The 27,971-nt window shown below is 40.3% G+C and overlaps 1 protein-coding gene across 2 annotated transcripts in view; it reads left to right on the plus strand.

Moving 5' to 3' along the window:
* The window catches only part of KCNIP1 (potassium voltage-gated channel interacting protein 1), a 587,701-nt gene that overhangs the window by 456,527 nt on the left and 103,203 nt on the right, over window positions 1-27,971 (plus strand). Inside the window, exon 1 of one of the 2 annotated variants that reach the window (XM_072630946.1) lies at window positions 7,400-7,709. The exons of the other annotated variant lie outside the window; for it this stretch is intronic. Coding sequence (XP_072487047.1) covers window positions 7,610-7,709 — 100 coding nt within the window. The 5' untranslated portion in view covers window positions 7,400-7,609. Of the gene's footprint in view, window positions 1-7,399; window positions 7,710-27,971 lie in introns of those variants that run through there. 2 annotated transcript variants of the gene reach the window in all.

The following is a 27,971-nucleotide window of genomic DNA, read 5'->3' on the forward strand; positions in this document are numbered from 1 at the left end:
GGAGAAAGGGAGAAATGGAATGGGGCGAATTATCTCTCATAAAAGAGGCAAGAAAAAGCCTTTTCAGTGAAGGGAAAAAGAGGGGAGGTGAGAGGGAAAAAGTGAAGTTTACTCTCATCACATTTGGCTCAAGGGAGGAATAACATGCACACTCAATTTGGTATGAAAACCTATCTTACAATATAGGAAAGGGGAGAAGGGGATAAGCGGGGGGGGGTTTGATGGAAGGGAGGGCAGATGGGAGGAGGGAGCAATTAAAAGTAAACACTCTTGGGGAGGAACAAGGTCAAAAGAGATAAAAGAAGAAATGGGGGGGCAGGATAAGATGGAGGGCAATGTAATTAGTCTTACACAACATGACTATTATGGAAGTCATTTGCAAAACTACACATATATAGCCTATATTGAATTGCTTGCCTTCTCAGTGGGGATGAATGGGGAGAGAGGAAGGAAGAGAAGCTGGAACTCAAAGTTTTAGGAACAAATGTTGAGTATTGTCCCTGCATACAACTGAGGAATAAGAAATACAGGTAATGGGGTATGGAAATTTATCTTGCCCTACAGGTCAAAAGAGAAGATGGGGATAAGGGAAGGGAGGGGTGTGATAGAAGGGAGGGAACATTGGTGGAAGGGGTAATCAGAATGCTCAGTGTTTTGGGGTGGGTGCAGGGGAGAGATGGGGAGAAAATTTGGAAATCAAAATTTTGTGGAAATGAATATTGAAAACTTAAAATAAATTAATAATTTAAAAAAAAAGAATTATAGAAGTATTTGGTCAATTCCCTTTCTTATCTGCTATCCTTGAAATGGGGAATGTTTTGTTATTCTGATAATAAATCCTGCTAGTTGTAGTTCAAATACTGTCCTTTTCTCCTTCTTTCTCTACTCCTCCCTCTTCTGTGAAATGTTTTATTTATCTCTAAGTTATCACTTAGGATGCTATTGATTAACTGTGTACTCTAAGAGGCCTGAAATCCCTAGAATATGGAAGTTGCTATTGGCAATAATAATCCTTAGCATGCTAACAAGTCTTTGCTCTCAATCTAGCTTCCAGTCTTTATCTACAGGTATCAGATCATCAGTGATAAATACAACTCTCCCAGGAGGTTCTGCTCTTATCAGTTGAAAGAATTTCCCTAGCTATAGTGAACCATACACATAGCGAATGCTTGTCGACAAGATAATTTCATGCCTTCTGTGCCACAGGGTCCAAATATCTTTTTTTCTTCTCTCTCTAGAAGCATCTCTCCCAGGTAGGTCACTTAGCAGGGCTCCCTGATTTTCTTCTTTCTACCTCTCAAATACACAGCTCTCTTCTCTGTTGTAGAAGGTCATGGTTTTTGAAGCTGCTTCCTGTCTGAGATGATGTTCTACTCTGTATCTGTGTTTCCACAGAGAATGTTTGTCATCCAACCAGCCCCCTGTTAAATGAGTCTCAGCTGTATCTGGAGAGAGCTATCTCAGGCCTGGCAGCCTTGTTTTAAAGACCACCTGGCATGTAACCCATCTTCACTCAACCAATGGCCAGCTCCCCCTCGCATTCAATCAAAGGGATTTTTTTCCATTGTTTAAAGGGATGACAACTTTGTATTTCAACAGACTACAAATACCTCCTCAGTTCTATTATTTGCCCCTTACTTTGTGGTTACCTCAACTAGTTGGGGAGAAAGGCGAATCAAACCTTCTGCCACATACAACATACACACACACTGTATCAGTAAGCACCCCAACATACACAGGGGGGGCCTGCTATCACAGGTTCTTTGATCTGCATTCATAAAAGGAAAGCAACTTTCAAGGGGTTAACAATCACTTTAATCCAGCATATGTATCATTCCTTTAACCAAGCACATATATCATTCAGTTAGTTCAGGGAGTCAGCACCCTGCATTTCAAAGAAAACACAGAGAAATCAAAAGATCAACAGACATGGCTTCCTCTCCCTGACCATAATTCAACAGACAGGTACAGCTATTTGACCATCATTACTAGAGAGGGAAGCATGACATCTGAATTCTCAAGGGGGGGGGGGGGGAGAGGGGGAGGGGGGGAAGGGTGCTCCTTAGACACTTCCTGAATCCTCATTTGGCCAAACAAACACTCTTATAAAAACTAAGCCCCAAAGTAAAACCTCAGCCTCAGAGTATTTATACCTTTTTTTAGAGCCAGAGGGCATGCCAATCCTTGAGAACAAGTGCCTCATTAACAAAAGCTGTGGGTGTTCCTACAAATCTTCCCTAATCAAACTCCCCTTAATGAGCAGGCCCATTAATGGGTGGGGAAGATCTTTAATCACATTAACAATGCAAATACATATGCTGTTTCTAGTTAAAGAAACCAAAGACTCTTGATTGATAAAGGCAAGATTCAATCAGAGGCACTTGATTATACTAAAACAGAAAAAGATCCTATTTTGATGGGCATATTGGCATCACAGGCACATGTGCACAGGCATATACACACACCTATAGATATACAAAGACAAAAACAGCAGTTCTTTGCCCTCAAGGATCTTACTTCTTTTAAAGGGACATGACACAAAACAACGATAAACAAAGTAGTTTCAAGAGAAAAAATACTAATTATTGCTGTGTTTTTTATATGTATTTGTGTATAGTGGTTGGGAGAAAGGAGTTAAGGAAACAGCTCATGTAGGAAGTGGCATCTAAGCTGTGATTTGAAGAAAACTAAGAATTCTGGAGGTGGAGGTAAAGAACAGGGGCATTTTAGACATGTGATATCTGTAGAAGGATACTAAAATGGGAAGTGGAATGGTGAATCCTAGGAATAGCAAGAAAACTAGTTTGACACAGTCAGAGAGTGCATACAGAAGAATGTTATCAAGTAAACCTGAAAAGATAGGTGAGAGCAAGACTGTGATGTGCTTTAAATGACAAATTGAGAAGTTTGTGTTTTATCCTAAAGGCAATAGGTATTCCCTGGAGATTTTGGGGGGGCAGGGAGGAATGGTGCTTATCTGTATTTTAGGAACATCAATTTGGTAGCTATACAATAGATTGGAAAGGGGGAAACTGAAGGTGGGAAATTCAATTAAGAGGTTATTGCAATAATCTAGGTCAGAGGTGATGAGGCCTGAATTAGGTGGGTAGCCATGCAGGTAGAGAAAAGGGGATGAATGTGAGAGATTCTATGGAGGGAGAATTGATGACTTGGCAACTGATTGGATATGAGGGGTGAAGGTGATGGAAGAACCAAGATTAACTCTGACTTTGTAAAACTCAGTGACTAGATAAAGGGTGGTGCTCTCAACAGAAATAGAATTTCATGGCTTTGGGGGCATAAGGGATAAAATATAGTTGGAGTGGCTATTTCTGAAGCATTGTAGATCTTGATCTGACCCTAAAATGGAGGCCCCTGGAAGGAACTCATCAACAGAAGGGGATTGGTATGGTAGATGGATATTCCAGAGTAAGACGGCAGCTGAGTCATGGTGGCAAAGTCTACCCAGAGAGGTGGTATACTGTCAATGTGGAGTGAGGCAAATGTTTTCAGACTGGCCCATGTGCTGATTTATTTTTCTTAACTATGTCTTTGTTATAAAGGTGGTTTCGGTGGTGGTAATGGTGGTGCTGGTGGTGATGGTGGTGGTAGGTAAGCAGGTAGTCATAGAGAAGTAACAAAGAGGCAAAAAAAAAAAAACTATATAAAAACATTTTTGAAGGAGAAAAAAATTAATTCTATGAGACTGAGGAAAATATAGGGTTGAATTCTGGCTTAATCACTTAACTAACAGTGTGATCTCGGTCAAGTCACTTTAATTCTGGAATTCAGTTTTTTATTTATCAAAATGGAGCAATGACTAGATGTTCTAACATTTTGTGATTCCAAAGGTCCCTTTCACATACAACATGCTTGAGTTCTGTGATTCTGACATAGTGACATACACAGAAGCTTCTTTATGCTTTACTTAGTGAACTGTGGTTAGGAAAACTATGGGGACCCCACCGATGCCTCACCCCCACTTAATTCCTGCAATGCCCTCTGCCTTCTCCCTGTGCCTCTTCTGGGTAAAATTTCAAATCCTGAAGTTAACTGGCAACTCATCACACACAGGAAGCTTCCAATCCCAAGACTAGCTGAAGGGGATATTTGTTTGGGTTTTATTTCCTATAATTTTATAGGAAGCCAAAAAACTATCCTCTCTGATTTTAGCCTTTTCTAGCCTCCCCCCTGAAAATGGGGAGAATGGGCACACTAGACATGGCTAATCCCCCAGAGGCCTCTGACTAAGACTAGTAGTAAATTAGGACATGATCTCAAAGCTCTTCACCAGCCTAGTTGTCCAATTCTGAAAGCTCTCTAGTTCTCCCAAATCCTACCTATGCTTTGAGGCTTTAAGTCAATTCCTATCACCTCAAGGACTATACCAAAGTTCTCTGGTACTGAGGATTGTCAAGAGGTCCCCCAAACTTGTCTTTTTGAATTGCCATATTTTCCAGAAACACAAGAACCAAAGCAGGAGGCCCCTTTGAATGGAGATTTCAGGTATCACCTCCTTTTTTTTTTTCCTGCTGTTACAAATAATTCAAACTTCTATATGCATTGTGAACTCTTTGGGTTCCACATGCATGATTGTTTCTCTTGTAATAAGCCTAGTTTTCACATAAGTTTCACGAAGTTGTGATTCACTGTTGACAATGGCTATCCTTATCTGGAGTTCAACTCCTTGTCAGAAAGGATCTTTGAGGCCAAACCCCTCATTTTACAGATGAGAAAACTGAGGCCCAGAGAGGTCGAGTGATTCGCCTAAGTCATGCAGGTAGGAAGGGGAGAGTTAAGATCTGAATCCAGGCCCTCTGATGCTAAATCTAGGATCTCCTTCCACTTGTACCACGTGATCTCTGACCATCATTATTATATCTGGTACTTTACATTTGTGTTATCATCATCATCATCATTATCATTCTTATATTTAGCACTTTGCATTTGTTAATAGTTATCTTCTCCCAAAGGTTAGTCTAGACTTCCCAGAAAGATCATAGGACTGAAGGAAAAGAAGTGTATATGCCTTGTGCCTCTTTGTTTCTTACCATAGTGGCATGCACACAGTGAGATCTCAGCAAATGTCTATTGACTGACTAGGAAAGGGGAAGGTTAAAACAATCCTTGCTCTGCTTGGGGCTCTCCTTGACTCCACCTACTATCCACACTCCCATTTTCCTCTCTTCTGACTCTGTAGGCAGGTGTCTGTAGTTTTTACCTCTCTAATATGAAATAAATGTTTCTGAACACTGACCTCATAATAAATTGCCTTTGCACTTAACCCACATTAGCAGTTGGAAAGAATATTTAGGTTTGGGAGGACAGGAGAATGGACACATTCTGCCCTGAGGACTTGTATTTTCTAAGTTGTTCTGAAACAGGACATGTGGAGCAGGAAGACAGAGGCTAATGAGAACTCTCACTGCTCCCTCAGAATGTTTATTCTAATAGCTATTATTAATAAGGTGATGAATTAGCTAACTGAGGTGCTCTTTAATGAGAGGGCCCATTAGAAGTATAAATAGATTTAGAGGAAATGGGTCCACTCAGGAGACCCTGGGCCTCTATTTCCAAGGTGTGGGCTCTTCACCTGGTGGAAAAGGTGGGACTTGAGGAAAGGTCATATTAAGTTGAAGAAACTAGGGACATTTTGCCTAGAAAAAAGAAGATTAATTGGAGGGTATAATCACTGACTTCAGATATGTAAAAGATTATCATATGAAAGAGGGGAAATACAGTGGAAGGTTCACTGCCTTTAGAGTCAGTGGACCTTGGGTATAAATCTTACCTCTGCCACTTACTGTCTGAATGACTTTGGACACAAGTCATGTCATTTTTCTGGGCCTCAGTTTATCCATCTCTAAGACCAGAGGGTTGGACTAGATGGTTTCTTAAGTTCTTTGCAGGTTTAAATCTGTGATCCTGTGAATAGACTTGTTCTGCTTGGCCCAAGGGTGGAACTTGGAGTAATGGTTGGGTCAGGGGGCAGGTAGGTGGTGTGATGGAGAGAGCACCAGCCCTGGAGTCAGGAGGAGCTGATTTCAGATCTAGCCTCGGATACTAGCTATGTGACCCTGGGCAAGCTACTTAATGTGTATTATTTTTTAAAAAATGAAAGAAGAAAAAAATAGTCAGAAGGAGGAAGGTTTCTGCTCAACTTAAGGAGGGACTTTCAAAAATTAAAAGTGTTTAAGTATGTACCTGCATGCCTCAGAATCATAGAATCACAGAATCCTAGACCTTTTCAGCTGAAATGGACCTTAGAGATCATGAAGACTAACTACTCATTTTACAGTTACTGTGTTTGTCCTTCATTCTCGAGGAGGACTATGATGATGACATGACTTGCACTTGACTTTGATTTAAGTGAGGGAAGACTGTGCAAGGTCACCAGCCTAACTTTCTTCTCCTGAGCCATCTGGGTCCAGTGGCCTGATATTCATCAGGATAACTGGAGATGGACCAGAATGCAATGTGAAACCCTGGCCTTTATAGCATTCTCACTTTGAGTGAGATACACCCATTCAATGAATAGGCTTCTTTAAGTAGTTACTCAAGGAATAGCCCCTTTAATAAAAAAAAAAAAATCAAACTGGGAGGAGAAGACCCTCAGGGTTCCTGGGTAAAAGAGAAAAAGAGGGAACTGAAGCCACAAAAGAAGAAATGACTCACCCAAAGTCATCTACTAGTTACTGGCCAAGCTTGAAGGCACTTATTCCAATACTGATCTCTGATACGTTGTGCTAGAGAGTTCACCTAGGTCTTCCCACCTCCTTAGCACCAAGTAACTTCAGAAAGGGGCCAAAGATCGACTTTCTGGAAGCTTCCCAGAGAAAGTGGAGGCAGACTTTAGCGCAGTGCCTGACACGGTGTTAACACGATTGAGTTACATGATTAGAGGACCTGAGTTGCATTCATCAGACTGTTTGGATCTCCTGCAGTCTTTCCCTTTTCCTGGGCCTCAGTTACCCATCTGTAATAAACAATAACTGAGAGTTGGATTAGATGAACTCTGTGACCTCTTCCAGCTAAGCTCTCCCCCTTTCCCCTCCCCCCCCCCCTTGCTTGCCTGTACCCCATTCCAGCAGGAATCTTATGGTTTGCATCCCTCTAGTCACTGCAGGTCCCGTAAGACCAGGCTACTCCAAGTGACCCTGCTGCCAAAACTATGCACTAAGTGGCTATCCCGGGGCTACTCCGAAGGCTAGCTGAGGGGATTGGTCTGACTTTGCTCTGAAGACACGTCCCGGGTGGGTCGCGTTGCCTTAGAGACAAAAGAGGCAAAGCTTCCTCCGAAGCTAAGAGGGTTGTAGTCGGGAGACAGCGTGCGCCCGAGATTCCCCTGCTCTGGGGATGTTCCAGGCAGTGGAGGGTAGTGGGGTCCCCGGCTCCTTGCCAGCTGTCAGCTCTCGGGAGGTCGGGGACCTTGGCGGGTAGGGAGGGAATATTAAGGTGTGCCATGCTTGGAACCGGGCCGGCGTTGTCTCCCATGGAGAGACATTTCAATCCCAGTCACAGGGTCCTGCGGTAGGGGAGGACTGAAAGGAAAGGGGGAAGGAGGAGGAGAAAAGCGAAATGCATCCACGTCAATGAGTGAGTTTCCAGCATGAACTTGGAAGGATTGGAGATGATCGTGGTGTTGGTCATCATCGTGGCTTTCGTGAAGGCTCTGGAACAGTTGGGGCTCCTGGAAGTCGGGAACGGAGGTAGGAAAGCCACTCTCAGATCCCGGGGAGCCCCCACCAACAGCCCTGGGGAGTAGGGGTCTCCTGCTCGTGACGCGCCCAGCGCTCGCTCGGAGCTCCGAGAACTTGGACTGCCTCTTCGAGGCGGCAGACGCTGGGCTCCGGACCCCGGGGCTTTGCTCGGGACAGAGGTTCTCCCTGGGGTCTCGGGAACTGTGGGAGCTGGCACTCTGAGCTGAAGGCTCCTCCGGGCTGAGGGACAAGCAAAGGCTCCCTCACTGCCTGGGCTCTAGAATCCCAAAGAAGTAGACGCATCCAGAGCCCCTTTGCTTTCTAAGGAAACTTGCTTCTTCCCCTGTCCAACTCTCTTTATGTCCCCTGGTTTTCAAAGGAGTCTCATCTTAAAGTACTTTTGATCTCCCACTCTTCCACTGAGCATCCGAGGTAGCTTGCAGTGGAAGGAACAGTGACTGTAATTCAGGAGGATCTAGATTTTAATCCTGGCCATGATACTCCCTAGATGTATGACCCTGGGCAAGTCAATTTATCCTGACTCCCACCTCAGTTTCTTTTTTTTTTCTTCAAACTGGAGGACTGAGGTGGACTACAGTCATCTTTAAGCCCTCTTCTAGTTCCAAATCCAGGATTTGTAGGATCAAGTCATTTCTGCTGGGGAAACTTTGCCTTGACTTGACTTACCCTCACCCTGACTCTCCTTCCCTGTGGAATGTAAATATTTTAGTAGAAATGCTCTTCCCTCCTCTAGGGTGTTACAACTGAGTCATCTCCACTATTATAACTGAATCTTTTTACTTCTTGTCCAACTACAATACTGGAGGATAAGGTAAGGGAGGCAGGGAGGGAGGAGAATAGAGGCTTTTAGAAGCAGAGCAGCCAAGAAGCTTTAGAGGGAGGGAGGGGGAACATGAATCTATTCTCCTGAATTTCTTACTGAGGCCGAAGTTTCTCTTAGGACCTCCTCAGAGTGCTTTTCTGGTTACTCATTCTTGGTTCCCTGTTTTGTTGAGAGGGTGGGAGGAGAGAACTGTTTATTAAAATGTTTCTAAGAGTAGGTTTCCCTTTTTGGGGGGGGTGGGGAGAAAGGAAAGTTTCAAACTAAAATTTCTCCATCAGGTGCCCCAAAGAGTTTCTTCCTACCCTAGCCTTTAAACACTAAGCCACAGCCTCAGTGAAGCTGTCCCTGATCTCTGCTAGTTGCAGACCTTGGGGCAACCCCCCCCGCAATCTTTTTGCACCTCTCTTTTGTATGTTGAATATATTAGTGACATTTCCCTTAGAGTATAAACTTCATGAGGGTAGGGATCCTGGCTTATCTCAAGTTTCATCTCCTCAGTTTGAGTGTTCTGACCATAGTATGTGATGAATAACTTGTTTTATGTGTTTGATATTTTAACTTGTGTTTGCTTTAGGAGTTTGAGAGGACTATAAGTGCAAGTGGAAATGAGGCTGCTCAGAAACTTAGTTTCAGTAATTGGAACTTCTCAGTTTCTTTTGGAAGCAAGAATGAGAGTGGGCTGTAGTAGTAGAAATGGTGCTGGGCTAGGAGGCAGAAGGCATGATTTAAACAAGATGAATGACTTGGGCATGGCACTTCTTGGAGCCTCAGTTTCCTCATCTGGCAAAGGATGAGAATATTAACTTTTGGCAGTGTTGTAAACCTCAGGTAATGGATATTACAGTGCCTTGGGAGGCCTCAAGTATTGGAGAGATGTCAGGGTTTACACAACTTTCTGTGGTGTTTGATGGAGGGGGGAGAAATCTCATTCAATCTTAAACCAGCTGCCTAGTGCCCAGAACATGAGAGATAACAGATGCTGTACTCTGTCCTAGCCGGATGAAATCTCCAGTATTGCATTAAATTCTGATTACACAATTCTGATTAAAACAATTTGTAATTACTAAATGTTGTCTTTAAGTTACCTTAATTTCCATTTAAACTGCCCTTTCTCCCTCGGAAAGCTGTCTCTTATAACTAAGAATTTTTAAAATAGGAAGTGGGGCAGATGGCACAGTTTAGTAAACCTAATCAGAATACATGGGTGTTTGAATGCTACTTCTGCCACATACTAGCCGTGTGATGTTGGACAAGTCACTTAATTCCTCTGAGATTCAGTTTCTTCATTTAAGGCAGTGTTTCAGTGTATAGAACACTGGGCCTGAAATGAGGAAGATCTAAGTCAGGAAGAATTGAATTTAAATATAGCCCCAGAAACTACCTACCTATGTGTGACCTTGGGCAAGTCACTTAACTTCTGTTTTCCTCAGTTTCCTTATCTGGAAAGCAGGGATAATAATAGTACTTACCTCCTAGGGTTGATGTGATGACCAGATGAGGCAATATTTGTAAAGCATCAGCACAGTACCTAACACTTGGTAGATTCTACATAAATGTTAGTTGTTATTATTATTAATTCATTTGTAAAATGAGGAGGTTGGCATACACGACTTTTGAGTTTCCTCCCAGGTACAACCTGATCCTATGAAATAATCCTGACCACATTTAAGTAGGACATTGACAAGCCACATCCACATCAGAGAGACCAGGTTGATCAAGGGGCTAGAGATGTTTGAAGAAAGTTTGGGGGTAAAGAAAAGCTTTCACTAAAGTATTTGAAATACTGTCATGTGAAAGAGGGATTGGTTTTGTTCTGCTTTGCCCACTAGAAACAATGAGTGGAAGTTATAGAGGGGAACATTTCAATTCTGTTTTCGAGTAAACATTTCCTTACAATTAGAGCTGTCCAGAAATGGAATGCGCTGCTTTGGGAGGTAGTGAGCCCCCTCCTCCCCACCAGACATCTTCAAGCAGAGTCTGGTTGACAGCTTGTTGGGAACATTGTAGAGGGATTTCTATGTATTTAGGGGGTTAAACTATATGTCCTTGGAGGCCCTTTCCAATTCTCAAATTCTAAGGCTCCACAGTAAAGCAAACACAAGATTGTTTTCCAATGTGGCTCAGAAATCAAATTCCTCTCTTCTTTGCTTTGAACTCCATTCTGTGCTCCCCCTTACCTACCATAAAGCAGTGATAGACTTCTCTGAAATCTATGAATGCAAAGATTGTTGATCAAGTAGGTCTGAAAGAATTTGAGCATAATACATTGGGAACTCCTGAGCCCAGAAACTGGTTTTATTTGTATCTTTCTTTAGTGTTGTATGTGCCTAGAACCTTTGTTGTTCAGTTGTTTCCAATTCTTCATGATCCCATTTGGGGTTTTCTTGGCAGAGATACTAGAGCAGCCTGCCATTTCCTTCTTCAGCTCATTTTACAGATGAGGAAATTAAAGCAAACAGGTTTAAGTGACTTACCCAGGGTCACACATAGCTGGTGGGTGTCTGAGGCTGGATTCCAACTCAGGAAGAGGAGTCTTCCCAATTCCAGGTCAAGCACTCTATGCACTATGGTGCCACCTAGCTCATGCTTAGTGTGTATCTCTTGAATTAAATGGAAATGCTTGTTGGGTTATCAGGGCCCTGACTGACCTTTACTCCTAGAGAATAGGGTAGCTTGCCGCTCCAAGGGGAAAGAAAAGAAAGTAAAGAAATGTCCACATTGGTGGGAAAGAAACATGAAGGAATCTAACCCAAGTCATGCATTTTTCTCAGATATTTCTCTGGGTTAGGTTACCTGTCAGTGTTGATGATGTTCAGGATACAGTTGTGTTCTGAACACAAATATGATGGGTTGGAAGATGAGTAAAATAACTTGATACAAGTCCTGTCCTGCAGAATAGATGTTCACCAAGTCTCTGAAGAACAGGACCTTAAATAGGTATTCTACTTTGCTTTGAATTGACTTATCATTTGGCAGTTTTCAGATCAAACAACAGGCAGCTAGATGGCATAATGGATAGAGTCCTGGGCATGGAGTCAGGAAGATCTGAGTTCAAATCCAGTCTTAGATACTTACTAGTTGTAAGCCTGGGCAAGTCACTTAAACCTGTTTGTCTCAATTTCTTCATTTGTAAAATGAACTGGAGAAGGAAATGGCAAACTAGTACAGTATCTTTGCCAAGAAAACCCCAAAAGGTGTTACAAAAATCAAACCCAGCTGAAATGACTAAACAAGATCAAACAACAGATTTTTTTTTTATTGTGTTTATACTTTGTGCCTAGCACTGTGCAAGGTTCTGTGGGTAAAGGATAGAAGGTACACAGTATAGTCAGAGAGAACATAGGCTCAGGCATTTATAGTTGGAAGAGACCTTAAAGGACATCTAGGCTGATGTGTTCATTTTACAGATGAAAAAGCTGGAGACCATGGAGGTGAAGCAACTTGTCCAAGGTGACAAACTGTTAAGCCACCGAGGCAGGTCCTCTGCTGTTTCCTTTTAATGAATTAAGCCTCCAGCACCCCCATTTTCCTCTTTATACTTAGTTAAAGGCTCTCTGGGTGGGAAAGATGGATTTATTTGTAAATGAAAGTGATATAAGTAGCAGAGGGAGGTTTTGAACTGAGACCTCCAACTCTTTCCCACTACTCCACAGCTGCCTCAAACATAGGGAGTAAGATACCAACATTAGATTTGAGCAGAGTTGCAGGATAGGGGCAGGGACTGGACTAAATGATCTCTTTAGAGCCCTCACAACTATGAGAGTCAGTAAGAAACTAAACAACTGGAGAACAGCAGAAGACAATCTGTGATGAGATGATGAACTTTGGACTACAGATAATAATGGATAGAAGTGTTCAGAGGAGGGAGAAATCACTGAAGCCTGGAGAAGGCAGGGAAGGTTAACTTGTCCCAACTGGATCTAGGGCCTGGAGAATGTCATGATTTGTATAGGAAAAGAACAGGGGAGAAGGCATTCCAGACTAAGAGAAACAGCATGTTCACTAGTGAAGGTACTGAGGTGGGTATGAGCGTATGCTGTGGAAGTGGTGAAAGGTCTGAGCACAATGTGAGCTCTTCCTCCTCGTCCTGCTGTTGAGAGGCCTCCTCTTTCACTGTGAGCACTCTGCCACAGAGGACCACAGGTCTCCCAAGCCTACAAATTCCTCCTCCTCTGGCTCAGTGCCTACTCTAAACTAGACCTATGGGGACCCAGCATAGGGGTTAATAAATGTGTGTTGACTGAATGATTGATGATTGATTAACTGATAGTAGCTGTTTTGATAAGATTCGATCAGTCTATAAGATTCGACCAGTCGATAAGATTCGACTGACCACACAGAAACCTGAAGAAAGAGAGGTTTTCTTCACATTAGATAGAAAATTGGGAAAGCCAAGGGACCAGGGTACTTGTCCTCCTATCCAGGATAACATACACTTGTGTCAACCTGACCAGAATCAGCCTCTGGAGCCAAACAGAGCAGGCCAGGTACAGGAGAGTCAGGAATCCAACAGAAGTTTAATTTCTTTTTTTTGGTGAGGCAATAGAGGTTAAGTGACTTGTCACATAGCTAGTGAGCATCAAGTGTCAAAGAAGTTTAATTTCAAAGTGAAGGTAATGGCTTGCAAGCAAGGACACATATGCCAGAACCCCACACCTAGTAGAGGGACCCACTTTAGTGTAGGGAGATCTCTGTATTTATAACAATGGCTATGCAGTGAGTTGCAGGCCTGACAATGAGGGGTAGCAGCAGCAATTGTTGTTTTGTTTGTCCTTCATTCTCAAAGAGGACCATGATATCAGGATGATGACATGACTTGCAGTTGACTTTGATTTGAACGAGGGAGGGCTGTGCAAAGTCACCAACCTCACTTTCTTCTCCTGAGCCTTCAGGATGGCTGTAATAGCAACAGTATGAGAAGTTTGATTCACTGCAAGGCTTCATGACCAGAACATGGTACAGCAGGGGTTTGTGGGAGCTCTTACCTGGTGCTGCTGGTCAAGGCAATACTGTAATAATAGGAAACAATTCTGGGATTTTGCTGCAGCTGACATCATCTAGAGGGTAGCTCAAAGGATTGTTGTTACGCCAAGCTCAGACTACAACTTGCTTGCTGGGCCTTAGCTCTGGAAAACAGGGTATCTCCTAATACCTTGACACTCCTTATCTTAAGGACTTAATATCTGGCAAACCTTTAAGAAGAAGGGAGCAATTGTTCTTAGATTATTTTTCTATTGGTACATGGGCATTCAAGCATTCCAGCTTGACCCTAAGAACTATACCTTTTCATTTAGCAGTAGCTCCTCTAAAAAAATTAATATGTTGTCTGACAAAATACTAAGTTATTACTAACTATTGAAACATTATCTTCAATTTCTTTATCAAATAGGAAGGAAAATACTCTGTGAAGGTACTGACTGGATTTTGCCTGGAATGGGCCAAGAGGGCCATAAAGTTGCTGTTGGGGAACAACGAGCACTGGGGAGCACAGGGCCAGTGAGGTTACTCTGGACAGAAGGAATTTTCCCAGAAAGATGGAGGGGGACCCCAAAGCTGTATAACATTGCCAAGGACTGACCCTGCATGGGTTTATGGGGACAAGAGACACTTGGCTGAGGTAGGAATCATTAAGGGGTCACCATCCCATGTCCTTCAACCAAAATAAGCTCCATATTAGTAGAGGCAGCGTTGGTGAAGCAGCCAGGTGGCTCAGTGGATAAAGGGCTGGGCCGGGAGTCAGGAATACTTGAGTTCACATCTGGACTCAGACATTTTCGAGGTGTGTGATCCTGGGCAAGTCACTTAATCTGACTTTGTTTCCTCATCTATAAAACTGAGATAATAACAGCACGCACCCTACAGGGTTGTGAGGTCAAATGAGACCCCAATTGTAAAGCACTTGGCACGGTGCCTGGAACATAGTAAGTTCTATGTAAACACTAGCTATTATTATTGTCTTTATCATTGTAGTTCTGATCTGAAAAGCCAGAGCTCTGCAGGGTGTGTGTGTGATATACTGCAAATCCAGCTCAGAAAGAAGGCATGTTGAAGGTACCATGCATGCCAGGCCACCATGTGTCACTCTACTGGAATTCGGGACTATCCCGCTATACTTGTTGTAGGACTTTGGAGCCCATAATTGGTGTCTTTACTTTCCTAAAATGCTAGGTTGTTCTTGTGGCTCCTCTTTAGAAAAAAGGGGTCATTCTAGATGGACTCAGAAAAGTCACTATATATCAAATCCCTCCAACCCACTGCTCCCAGGTCAACAGGTTTTAGTGTTTAAGGCTGATTGTATTACTTGGATGCACTTCTCTCCAAGTCTGACCAAAGACATGGGTTCAATTTCCAAGGGAGAAGGAGGGAAGGGGACTGTGTTTATTAAGTGCCCACCATGTGCTAAACATTCTACAATTATGATCTCATGGGACCCTCACAACAACCCTGTGAGGTAGGTGTTATTATTATCCCTATTTTACAGCTGAGGAAACTAAGGCAGAAAAAAGTTAAATGACTTGCACAAGGCCCTACAGTTAGTAAGTGTCTGAGGCCAAATTTGAACTCAGGTCTTCCTGTATCCAGGTCTAGAGCTCTATCCACTGCACCACCTGTACTGCTTCTGGCCAACAGTCTGGCTGTTGACATGGGGCACAAATCACAAAGGGAATCAGAAGAAAGAGGGTTTTAAAAATTTTTTTGCATTTAATAAGCATGAATATTTTAATAGGTAAAGAACAGAAATATAATTTTGCATATAAAATGTTTAACTGTGATTTACATTTTGTGTACATTAAATTTAACACATTAATAGCAACATGTGTGATGTCTCCTGAATTTCCTTCTGTATATTCTTTGAATTATTTAATGTTTCATTGATATTCTTTTTTCAATTACATTTGCTTTATTCTGAACTTAATGAAATAAGCATTTCCATAATAGAATAGAAAAAAAAAGGTGATTGTGCATGAAACTGCAAGTCTATTATGTACAACTTGCTATTCAGAAGGGAGAGTTTGGATGAATCACTCAGCAAGCATTTATTAAGAGCTTACTATGTGCCTGGCACTGTTCTAGGCACTGACAATACAAATATAAAAGTGAAATAGTCCCTGACTTACTCATGGAATTTACTTTCCAATAACTCCATATAAATCCAACCTCACTTCAAGAGAAACAATCCGAATCATGTTCCTCTGATCAAGGCTCAGCAACCTTCTTTTCCTGTACGTAGGATCACAGAATCACAGAATTCAGAGTTATAAGGGATCTCAGGGTCCCTGTCATCCAACATATATCCCAAAAAAGAAAGTTCTGTACAATTTACCCGACAAATGGCTATCCAGTCTTTTGTTGAAGACCTCCAATGATCTGGCAAAGCAGCTCATTACTCTTTCAAACAGCTGTTAAGTGTTAAATTGTGTTCCTTATATGAATCCTCATTTTTTCCCTTTGTGAACTATTGCTTTTCATTTTACCCTCTAGAGCTGAGTAAAATAAGTCTAACCTTTCTTCTATGTGACAGACCTTTTGTTAGTTGGACAGCTCCAAAGTCCCCTATAAACCCTCATTCTTCCAGGATGGGCATCCTTTGTTCCTTCCTTTCATCAGTCCTGGTATGGTACCATCTCAGGGCCTGCTTCCATCCTGCTCACCCTAATCTGGGTGCTGTCCACTTGACAATGTCCTTCTAAAAGTAGGTCTCCAGAACTAAACACAACAGTTATGGTCTGAGGAGAAGAGTGGGGTGAGATTACCACTCCCTGATCTTGGACACTACATTCCTATTAATTCAGTTTCAGATGACCATTAGTATTGTTAGTAGCCAGAACACATTGTTGAACCAACTCTCAAGCTCAGTCATTGAGTATGAGCAAGGCTATCTTTAGATGAAGCTGCAAAGTAAGCCGATTTAATCCTCAATCCTATCACCTTCATTTCCCTCTCTTCCACCCCTAGGCCCCTAGTGGACCTGGCTGCCCAAAGCCTCCCCCAACCCCCTACAATGCTCTCAGATTACTCTACCCCTTCCCCAATCAGCAGCATTTTCCTATATGCCCTCTAAGTGCAGTTAAGGAGAAACACTTGATATTTCACTCTAAGGACTGAGAAAAGGGGAGATCGTTAATTCCAGTTAATCTCTGTTAGAAATTCAGGTAGCTTGTGAAAAGATTTTGGGAGTCCCTTTCAATACCACCACAATCTGCCGTAGAAGAATCTTGACGCTCTTAATTACTATCTGGGTACACTTTGAGCTTTAGTTCTGTTATTTGTAAAAGAGTATAAGAATAAAGCTCATATTTATGTTGCCTTTACAAAGTACTCACCCTGAAGCAATTCTGTCAGATATGTAGTGTGTGCATCATTATTCTCATTTCATAGATGAGGAAATTGAGGCTCTGAGAGGTGACTTGAACCCAGGTCAAGGATTCTTTCTGTTGCCTCCTACCTCATAAGGTTCCTGTGAAAATCAGGTGAGGGTCAGCTCAAGTGCTCTTTGTGATGGGTCTGTCCTGATCCTGCTAAGATATTAGCCCAGCCTCCCTTCTCCATTAACAAAAAAACACTTTACAGTATTTACTTATCTGTGCACATCTTGTGTCCCTTCCATAGAATGTAAACTCCATGAAAGTAGGAATCGTCTCATTCCATATATTTGTATCCTGGTACCTAACACAGTGCCTGGCACATAAAAGACAGTAAATGCTTATCAAATTGGATAATAGATGTGAAAGTGCTTTGTAAATTGTGTAGTATTATCTGTGCCAACAAATGATATATGTGTATGATTACAGCTTAGAGATAGGACTGGCCCTGGGAACCAGGTCCAGGGTTTTAAAGTGACTGCTGTCCAGATCTAACACATCAATATGGCACCTTCTCAATGAAGGGGCATCAATGAAACACCAACTGTTGTAAGCACATTTTTGATCAATACATTATGATCTCTCTGGGTGTTGCCAGAGACTGGAATCATAGAAGCTCAGCAATCCATAATCTTCTCTCTTCTTCTTTGTTTTTATTTTTATTATTATTATTTCTTTCCTTCCTGGACATTACTTATTCTTTACTTTTAAATATTTGCTTCTCTAGAAATAAATGAACACTGAAGATAGATTTATAAAGCTCGTTTCTAGAGAGAAGCAGGGATTAATTATTCAACATCTGTTTCCTTTGTATCTATTTATTGTTCTATATGCATTTATATGGCACCTATCACTGTGGATCTTGTTCCATGCTGGAGATATATTTTTTAGAGGCTGCCTACTTGTATAAGATGCATCCATAGTATTGCAATACTATTTTATCTCTGACTGTAATGGCACATGCCATCGTGAGGTAATTGTATTCATGTTTTTAAATGTGAAAAATAATCAAATATAACTTGAAAGAGATTGTACTGTAATTCAAGGGGATATTAAACCACCAGAAAGTTAGTCCGCAAATAAATAGGCGTTTATGGCTGGCAGCATAAGTAATGGGGGAGCTGGCTCACCACTGGAAGAGGGGGAGGGAAGAAGGAAGCACACAGGGAGTGAGACAAAGGAAGCCAGGCTCAGCCTCGTTTGCTCATGTTCTCGTCTGCATAAATTTACAAGGGAAGCTTGTTCAAGAGGAACCAGGGCAAAGTTACAAGGGCCCACTGCTCCCAGCCCTCAGCTGATATTCCTTCTCACCCTGGGGTAATTGGAAGGAGCCCAGAAGGAGATAAAAGGACATTTTTTTTTTCTTCAGGACAAGAAGTCAGTGGCTGATATGTGCTTCAATTAAAAAAAAAAAAATCCAGACATGCCAAGCTGTGAATCCTCAAACTCAGGGCTCAAACAATCCTGCTGGGCTGGTGTGTCTTCTTATTGGAATAGGTTTGGTCAGGGGTGGGGAACTGCAACCTTAAGGCCACATGTGTCCTTCTGGGTCTTTAAATGGAGCCTTTTGACTGAATCCAAAAGGACTTAAGGACATAGAAGGCCACGTGTGGCCATAAGGATGCACGTTCCCCACCTCTGGGTTTGGTTCTAATGAAGGCATTGGTGCATTTGACTAAGAACCAAAGGTTGGAAGAGTTGGAAGACCCTCACACCCCTCAGGGTGTGGTGGTTGCTATCATTTTCATCACCCTCCTCCTCATCATCATCACAATGATCACTAAGAGGCTGTATGATATGTATGGTGAGAGAACAGGCCTTAGAGCTAGAAGGACCTGCATGGGAGCCCTGGTTCCTCTGACACATTCTGGCTAGGTCACCCTGGGCAACTCACTTAACCTTTTCAGTGTGACAGGTCATTAAGGTTTTAAGCTGAAATGCAATACTTCAACTACAAGTCAGGTGGCACAGTGGATAGAGCACTGGGCCTAGTGTCAGGAAGACCTGAATTCAAATTCAGTCTCAGACACTAGTAGTGTGAACTGGAGCAAGTCACGTTGGCTCTGACTAATCTACTGGAGGAGAAAATGGCAAACCACTCCAGAATCTTTGCTAAGAAAACCCCATAAGGGATCACAAAGAGTCAGACATGACTAACAACTTCAACTACAGCTGAAAAACCAGTATATTCATTGCTGACTTGCATCGGTAGAGGGAGTTTCTTTTGGGAGGGAATTCCCTAAAATCAAGAAACAATTCTCCTCCTCCTCCTTTTTCTTCTTCTTCTTCTCCTTTCTTCTTCTGCTACTACTACTACTATACCTACTACTACACCTACACCTACCACTACTACTACTGCTATGGCGCCTACTACACTTAAACCTACTACACCTACAACTACTACTACTACTATGCCCACAACCATTACTACTACCACTACTACTACTAATAATAACAACAACATGTCTTCATATAGTCCTTTAAGGTTTTTGTAAAGTGCTGTCTTCCTAACAGTTTTGTGAGATGTGTACAAAGGCTCTCCCTTTTTTCTCAGATGCAGAAAATGAGACTCAGAGAATATAGGTAATTTGTGTGAGATCACCTGGCTAATCATTGGCAAGGCTGGGTCTTAGACCCAGATCTTTTGAATTCAAGTCCAGTGCACTTTCGATTATATTGGAATTAAGTAAATGGGAATATTAACCTAGCAAAGAGAATCCTTTGGGAGAGGTATCCACCTTCTTATCCTATGTGAGAAAGGGCTACCATATGAAAAAGCGAGCATAGACTTGTTCCATGTGACTCTAGAGGACTGATCTAAGACCAATTGGTGTATTCGTCCTTCGTTGCCAAAGAAGACCATTCCATCAGAGAAATAATGACATGACTTGCACTTGACTTTTGCTTTGAGTGACAGACGGCTGTGCAGGTCACCAACCTAACTTCTCCTCCAGAGCCATCTGAATCCAGTGACCAGATATTCATCAGGATGACTGGAGATGAACCAGGATGAGGCAATTGGGGTTAAGTGACTTGCCCAAGGTCACACAGCTAGAGAGTGTCAAGTGTCTGAGGTGAGATTTGAACTCAGGTCCTCCTGACTCCTGCACTGGTGCTCTATCCACTGCACCACTTAGCTGCCCCAATAAGACCAGTGGGTGGAAATGGCAGGAAGACAGATTTTGAGGCCAATATGAGGAAGGATTTCCTAAAGGCACAAAATACTTTTGTAGAATAGGCAACTTCATGTGGTTTTGAGCTGTCTGTTATTAGAGGTATTTAGTCAGGGATTTAGATGACAAACAAAGGTGGATGTATCCAAAGCTTTGATTACAATTTAAATAAGATCAGCAGGAAGATAGCACAGGTACTGTCCTTGAGCAAAATGAATGAGGGCAGGATATCAGCCTTCCTGTTTACAGACTGATTATTTACAAAGGAATTAGGGGAAGCTGGATTTTGTTAGAGCTTCATCTGTTAACTTGAGTTATTAGAGTAGGGATGAGAACAACTCTTCTTCCTCCCCACAAACTGAAGACTAGATTGGTTAAATGTGGTGAGTCTGTAGATAGAGTACTTATTTCCTGCTTTCTAGAAGTCCTTGATATTAGTAATTTTCTTTGAGTTCTGCAATTCTCTTTAAAATCTGTTTCAATTTATATTTTTAATTACATACTTGACCTGTCTTGGACCCAGGTGAACTTCCCTTGTCAAAGAGTTCTGGGACCAGAAATTTTTGTGTCTCAGAGTCTTTCTTTCTGCCAATCTGATTTTGGAGATCTACCGGATGGTCTTGGTGAACAATGGACATTAGTCTGAGACTTTCCATGTATTTGACCCTGAAACCAAGACATGGTGACTTGAGGTCTAAGTCCTGGTCTAGGAATCAGGACTCTTACTCTGAGTTCCAGTTTTGAGTGGTAACTCGGGTAATCATAAATCCATTATTTTGAATGATAGTTTATGTATATGTCATTTCCTTCTAGAATATTATGAGCTTCATGAGGGACCATGTCTTAGCTAAATCTCAGCGTTAGGGTACATACTGCCTATTTTACAAGGCTATTTCTAAGAAAGCACTTTATACATCCTCCATAAGACCTGTGATTTCATCAATGTAAGTCACTCCTAGTGAGAAAAAACTCCTTTCACCAGTGCACATCTGTGTTTTCTCTGCTATTTAGAGAGCAAGAGAATCATCTGGAGGCACTATGACTTCTTCAGGGGCATACAGCTAGTATATGTAACAGGCAGAATTTGAACTCATCCTCCTGACTCTGACTCTAAGGGGGATTCTCCATCAATTATAAAATGTTATGTTCCTTATAACTATTAAATCATATTCCAACAATCAAAAAATGTATTATTTAAATCTAATTAATTACCTTATTAACTGTTCTTCCCTGATTGGATATTAGTCATATTAGACCATGATACATACCTATAAGAAGTATTTTTACAAAACTAAAGTCCAGTTGTGTTGAGGTTAGCTAGGTAATGTTGACACAAACCAACCACTGACAAATACCAATGTGCTCAGGAGCTAAAAATTCTTTATTTAGATAGTTGATGTTGATGTCAACCAGTTATTTGGCCTTCATTAATTTTAACGAGTTAATATTTAGAATAGAGCTTTCCCCTGTATCATTTAAGATGTTAGCCAGCTAAACTCAACTAATTCAGAAGCATATATTGAGAAATTACATTAATGTGCAATATGTTCATTTGGAACTTGTGACAATTCAGATATGAACTGGCACAAAGTTTGCCTCTTCACTGTCAGAAAAAGGAGGATCTATTAAGCAAGTTTAAGGAGTTATGAGTATCTAACACCACGTCTTTAACATAGTGGATGCTTAATAAATAATTGTTGCATGAATGATATTATTAGTGTGATGGGCTACAAAAGAAATATTTTATTTATTACAAGAGTAAAAAAGTTAAAATGACTAAATCTAGATAGCATTGTTTAAGGCTTAAACACTTTCCCTATAATAAGCATAATCTACTCCTAAGAGTTAAAAAACCAAGAAAGAAGTTAAGGAGGTATGTAGAATTTTAGAGAAGTTAGATATGATAGACCTCTGGAGAAAATCGTAGGGGAATAGAAGGGAACATATCTTTTTCTCGGAGGTACATGGCAACTACGTAAAAACTGACCATGTATTGGGGCATAAAAACCTCACAATCAAATGCAGAAAAGCAGAAATACTAAATGCATCCTTTTCAGATCATGATGCAATAAAAATTATGTGTAATAAAGGGCCATGGAAAAATAGATTAAAAATTCATTAGAAGGTAAACCATCTACTCCTAAAGAATGTGGGTCATTGAACAAATCATAGAAACAATAATTTCACCAAAGAAAATGACAATAATGAGACAACATAGCAAAACTAATGAGATGCAGTTAAAACAGTTCTTAGGGGAAATTTTATGTCTCTAAATGCTTACATGAATAAAAATAGAAAAGAAGATATCTATTAATTGAGTATGCAACTAAAGAAGCTAGAAAAAGAAAAAAATAAAAATCCCCAATTAAATACTAAATTAGAAATTCTGAAAATCAAAGGAAAGATTAACAAAATTGAAAGTAAGGAAACTATTGAATTAATAAATAAAACTAAGAGCTGGTTTTATGGGAAAAAAGGAATAAAATAAATAAACCTTTGGTTAATTTGATTTAAGAAAAAGAAAGTAACCAAATTACCAGTATCAAAAATGAAAAGGGTGAATTCACCACCAATGAAAAGGAAATTAAAGCAATACTTAGAAGCTATTTTGCCCAACTGTATGCTAAAAAATCTGACAATGTAAGTGAAATGGATGAATATTTACAAAAATATAAATTGTCCAGATTAACAGAAGAGGAAATAAAATACATAAATAACCCTATTTTAGAAAAAGAAATTGAACAAGCTATCAATGAACTCCCTAAGAAAAATATATCCAGAGTCAGATGGATTTACAAGTAAATTCTATCAAACACTTAAAGAACAATTAATTCTAATACTATATAAACTGTTTGGGGAAGTAGGTGAAGAAAAGGTCCTAGCAATTTCCTTTTATGAAACAAATATGTTGCTGATACCCAACAGGAAGAGCCAAAACAGAGAAAGAAAATTATAGACCAATTTCCCTAGTGGATATTGACACGAAAATCTTAAATAAACTATTAGCAAAGAAACTGCAGTAATTTATCACCAGGATGATACACTGTGACCAGGTGGGATTTATACCAAGAATGCAGGGCTTAGGAAAACCAGAAGCATAACTGACCATATCAAAACAAAACTAACAGATCATATGATTATCTCAATAGATGCAGAAAAAGCTTTTGAAATTTCTATTAAAAAACACTAAAGAGCACAGAAATAAGTGGAGTTTTCCTTAAAATGATAAGCAGTAGCTACCTAAAATCATCAGCAAACATTATGTGTAATGGGAACAAGCTAGAAACTTTCTCAATAAGATCAGAATTGAAGCAAAGATGCCCATTATCACCACTATTATTCAATATTGTACTAGAAATGTTGCTTTAGTAATAAAAGAAGAAAATAAATTGAAGGGATCAGAAGAGGCAATGAGAAAATAAAACTATCACTCTTTGCAGATGATATGCTGGTGTACTTAAAGAATCCTAGAGAATCAATTAAAAAATTGAAAAAAGTACAACTTTAGCAAAATTGCAAGATATAAAATAGATCCATATAAATCATCAAGATTTCTATTTATTACCAACAAAGCCCAGCAGCAAGAGAGATAAAGAGAAATTTCTTTTAAGATAACTATAGACAATATAAAATATTTGGGAATTCACCTGCCAAGATAAATCCATATATGAACTATATGAATACAGTTACAAAACACTTTTTGCACAAATAAAGTCAGATCTAAACAACTGGAAAAATATCAGTTGGTCATGGGTAGATTGAGCTAATATAACAAAAATGATCATTCTCCATGTATTAATTTACTATTCAGTGCCATACCAACCAAACTACCAAAAAATTATTTAATAGATCTAGAAAAATTAATAAAATTAACCTAAAAGAACAAAAGATCAAGAATATCAAAGGAATTAATAGAGGGGGAGGTGGGACAAAGGAAAGCAGTCTAGCCATTCCTGACCTAAAACTATATTATAAAGCAGCAATCAATCATCAAAACTATTTGGTAATGGCTAAGAAATAGAGTGGTAGACCAGCAGGATAGGTTAGATACATGTCACAGTAAATGGCTATAGTGATCTATTGTTTGATAAACCTGAAGACTGCAGCTTCTCAGATAAAAACTCACTACTTAACAAAAACTGCTGGGAAAATTGAAAAATAGAATGACAGAAATTAGGTGTAGACCAATATCTCATATCCTATGCCAAGATAAGGTCAAATTTATGTGATTTAGACATGAAGTGTGATACTATAAGCAAAGAATAGCTTACCTGTCAGATCTATGGAGAAGGGGAGAATTTATGATCCAAAAAAGAGATAGAGAACATTATGGAATGCAAAATGGATCGTGTTGATTACATTAAATTAAAAAGGGTTTGCATAAACAAAACCAATGCAATCAAGATTAGAAGGAAAGCAGAAAACTGGGAAACAATTTCTACAGTCAGTGTTTCTGATAAAGGCCTCATTTCTCCAATGTAAAGAGAACTGAGCCAAATCTATAAGAATATACCTCATCCCCCAATTGATAAATGGTCAAAGGATATGAATAGGCAGTTTTCAGATGAAGAAATGAAAGTTATCTATAGTCATATGAAAAAATGCTCTAAATCACTATTATTAAAGAAATACAAGTTAAAACAACTCTGAGGTACCATCTCACATCTGTTGGATTGGGGTAATATGACAGAAAAGGGAAATAATTAATGTTAGAGAAGATGTGGGAAAATTGGGACACTAATGCATTGTTGGTGAAGTTGGGAACTGATCCAATCATTCTGCAGAGCAATTTGGAACTGTGACCAAAGGGCTATAAAACTTTGCATACCCTTTGATCCAGCAATACCTGTATCCCAAAGAGATCATAAAAAAGGAAAAAAGACCTACATGTATCAAAATATTTATAGCAACTCTTTTTGTGTGGCAAGAATTGGAAATTGAGGACATACCAATGAATCGGGGAATGGCTAAACAAGTTCTGGTATATGAATGTAATGGGATACTATTATTCTATAAGAAAGGATGAGCAGGCAAATTTCAGAAAAACCTGGAAAGACTGACATGAACTGATGCTGAGTGAAGTGAGCAGAACCAGGAGAACATTGTACACAGTTACAGCAACACTGTGAGGGAATCATCTATAATAGACTTAACTCTTCTCAGCTTTACAGTTATCCAAGATAATTCCAAAAAGCTCATAATGGAAAATACTATATATATCCATATCTAGACTATGGAGTCTAAATGCAGAACAAAGCATATTATTTTCACTTTTTTGTTGTTTTTCCTTTCTTGCAGTTTTTCCCTTTTGTTCTGATTCTTCTTTCACATCATGACTAATGTGGAAATATGTTTAATATGATTGTACATGCATAACCCATATCAGATTGCTGTCTTGGGGAGGTGGGGAGGGAAGGCAGTGAGAGAGAAAAATTTGGAACTCAAAATCTTACAGAAATGAATGTTAAAAATCATCTTTATGTGTAATGGGGAGGGGGGGGAGTACTATTAAGTGCAAGAAAAAGATAGATACCTGCTTCAGGACAGGGTTATGTAGAGAGAGTCTGGGAGAATCAGAGAGTAACCTGGAGAGGACTAGCATGGGTGCTGCTTTAAAATGGAGATTGTAGGAGGAACCAGCCTATCGGGGGAGAAAGTAATGTAGGGTAGAGTCAAAGAGTAGTTCCTATGTGGGAAGTAGTTCAAGTAAGCTTCCAGGGGAGCAAGTTTCTGTAGCATAGTACAGAAAGTCCAGGAGGGTCAGGAATGCAGCCTAAATAGAAATGAAGCCAATGTTTATAATGTGTTTGAGCCTGTTCACGTTCACTCTGTGCTTCTCTGCTACTCTTTGAATGATGCTCAGTTTCCTTCCTTTGGTGCACATGGTGCATGACTTGCAGCCATTCAGGAAGCCTTATTAGCCCTATTTTGCAAATGGAAATAGGGTCATATTTGCAAATGAGGAGTGAGGTGACTGACTGACCTGTGGTCACACAATTAATTTGCAAGCACTTTAGAAGCACACATTTACCAACAGTTAATAACCAAAGTGTAAATTATTCTCATTTGTTCATTATGGAAGATGCCAAAGAACCTTTGTTTGGCAGTGGTGGATTAGTTGGGGTTACTGTCTGTACCATAAAACTAAATTTCTCCAATTCAGACAGCTCCTCTTCTTGCTTCATCTGATACAATGAGGCTTGACTGTTTATGAGGAATTGGCTGCTAGCGTGATGTGGATCTCTATGCAGTTTCATTATTCTTTTGATTTACACAGCACACCAAGAATGGGGTTTTAGCTTAGGGAGCATTTGTTCTCCCAACTATATCAAAGCATAATTACTGTGTTCCAAGTGTGGAAAAATATTGTATTTTAGAAGCGAATCCTTTCCAGACTAATCAGTCATTTTGTTTGCTGAATGATGGTGATGCCACAGGGCAGGAAATTAGAAACAGAGTGAGTTGAAGAGGAGGTTTTAAAGCTGGTTGGTGATGCAGCAAATGAGCATGCCCTCATTTGATGGTGCCTACATAGGGTGTCCAGGAAGAAAAGGAAGACAGTAAATACTTAGGTCAACCATGCATTAGGCTGGGCAAAAGCCAACTGAGATAATTCAGTCAAGATGAATATGACATGACACTCACCTATCAGTCCCCACAATCCCAGGGCAGGACCCCTGAATCCTAACTTCAGAGAGGCAACAGATGGAGAAAGGGGGTGGTGAGGGGAGAAGATTCACCAGCTTTGCATAAGCCAAAGCACAGGATGAGATTTCCATAACCTTTCATGGCCTAAGGTTAAAACCCTGGCATGGATTATGATAGGACCTGTGTGTTAGCAGGACTTATAGTCTCATTTGCCACAAAGATTTGTTCTTTCAAATCAATGAGCATTTGTTGAGTGAATCTACAGTATTCCTATCATCGTATGATAAACAATGAAGTATAAAACACAGACGGCGGCCTCAGAGAGTTCAGATTCTGGCTGCGGTGGTAGGAGATAGGCAAAGGTTAATGAATGATAAAATGTTAATAATAGGACAGGGTAATGATATAAGAGATATATAACAGGATAGCATATGCTATGTGCTCAATGAGGGGAACAGACAATAAAAAGTGTCCAAACAGAAAAATTTTTCTGCATTGTGTTAGGATCAAGTCTATTAGAATCTAAGTTTTAATATAGAAGTCATGCAATGGCAATGAGAATTAATTAGACTGATACAGTCATATCATGCAATCAGAGAGAGAGAGAGAGAGAGAGAGAGAGAGAGAGAGAACACTGAGCTATGGACATGAGCTGGGAGTTTGATACTCTCATGGGTCACCTAGGTTACCTGGTGTCAAACACCAAGCCAGCAAAATTCCAGAGTGAATCCTGAACCAGCTTAAAATGTAATTTGGAAATATTTAATTAAATAAAAATACAAAACAACATAGATGATGCTAATTTGTGGTTTTCTAAGACCATATGTGTCTTTCAGGGATCTATTGCTATTTGATACTTATGTCCCTGCTTTAGTTGACTACTTCTGACTTAGCATCTACCTGTGAAATATTACAGAACAGAGTAGCATTATCTCAAGGAAGTAAGCTCAAAGACCCTATAAACAAGTTATAATGCACAAGCTCAGAGATCTTCACAGGAGCTAAAATGTCTAAACAAATAGCTTTAATATCTTGTTACAGGGTCAGAACAAAGAGCATTTGGTTCACATTTATCACATTTACTGCTTCTCAACAGGACCATACCCAGTGAAGCTTAATTTCTCCTATTGGGTCCTTAGGTTAAAATTTAACTTCAGCTATAGCTAGGAACAGCAAGGTGGCGTAGAGGTTAGAGTGCTGGGTCTGTGGACAAGAAGACTCATTTTGCTGAGTTCAGATTTGG

Source organism: Notamacropus eugenii, chromosome 1 (genome assembly GCF_028372415.1).
Source record: "Notamacropus eugenii isolate mMacEug1 chromosome 1, mMacEug1.pri_v2, whole genome shotgun sequence".
Lineage (NCBI taxonomy): Eukaryota > Metazoa > Chordata > Mammalia > Diprotodontia > Macropodidae > Notamacropus > Notamacropus eugenii.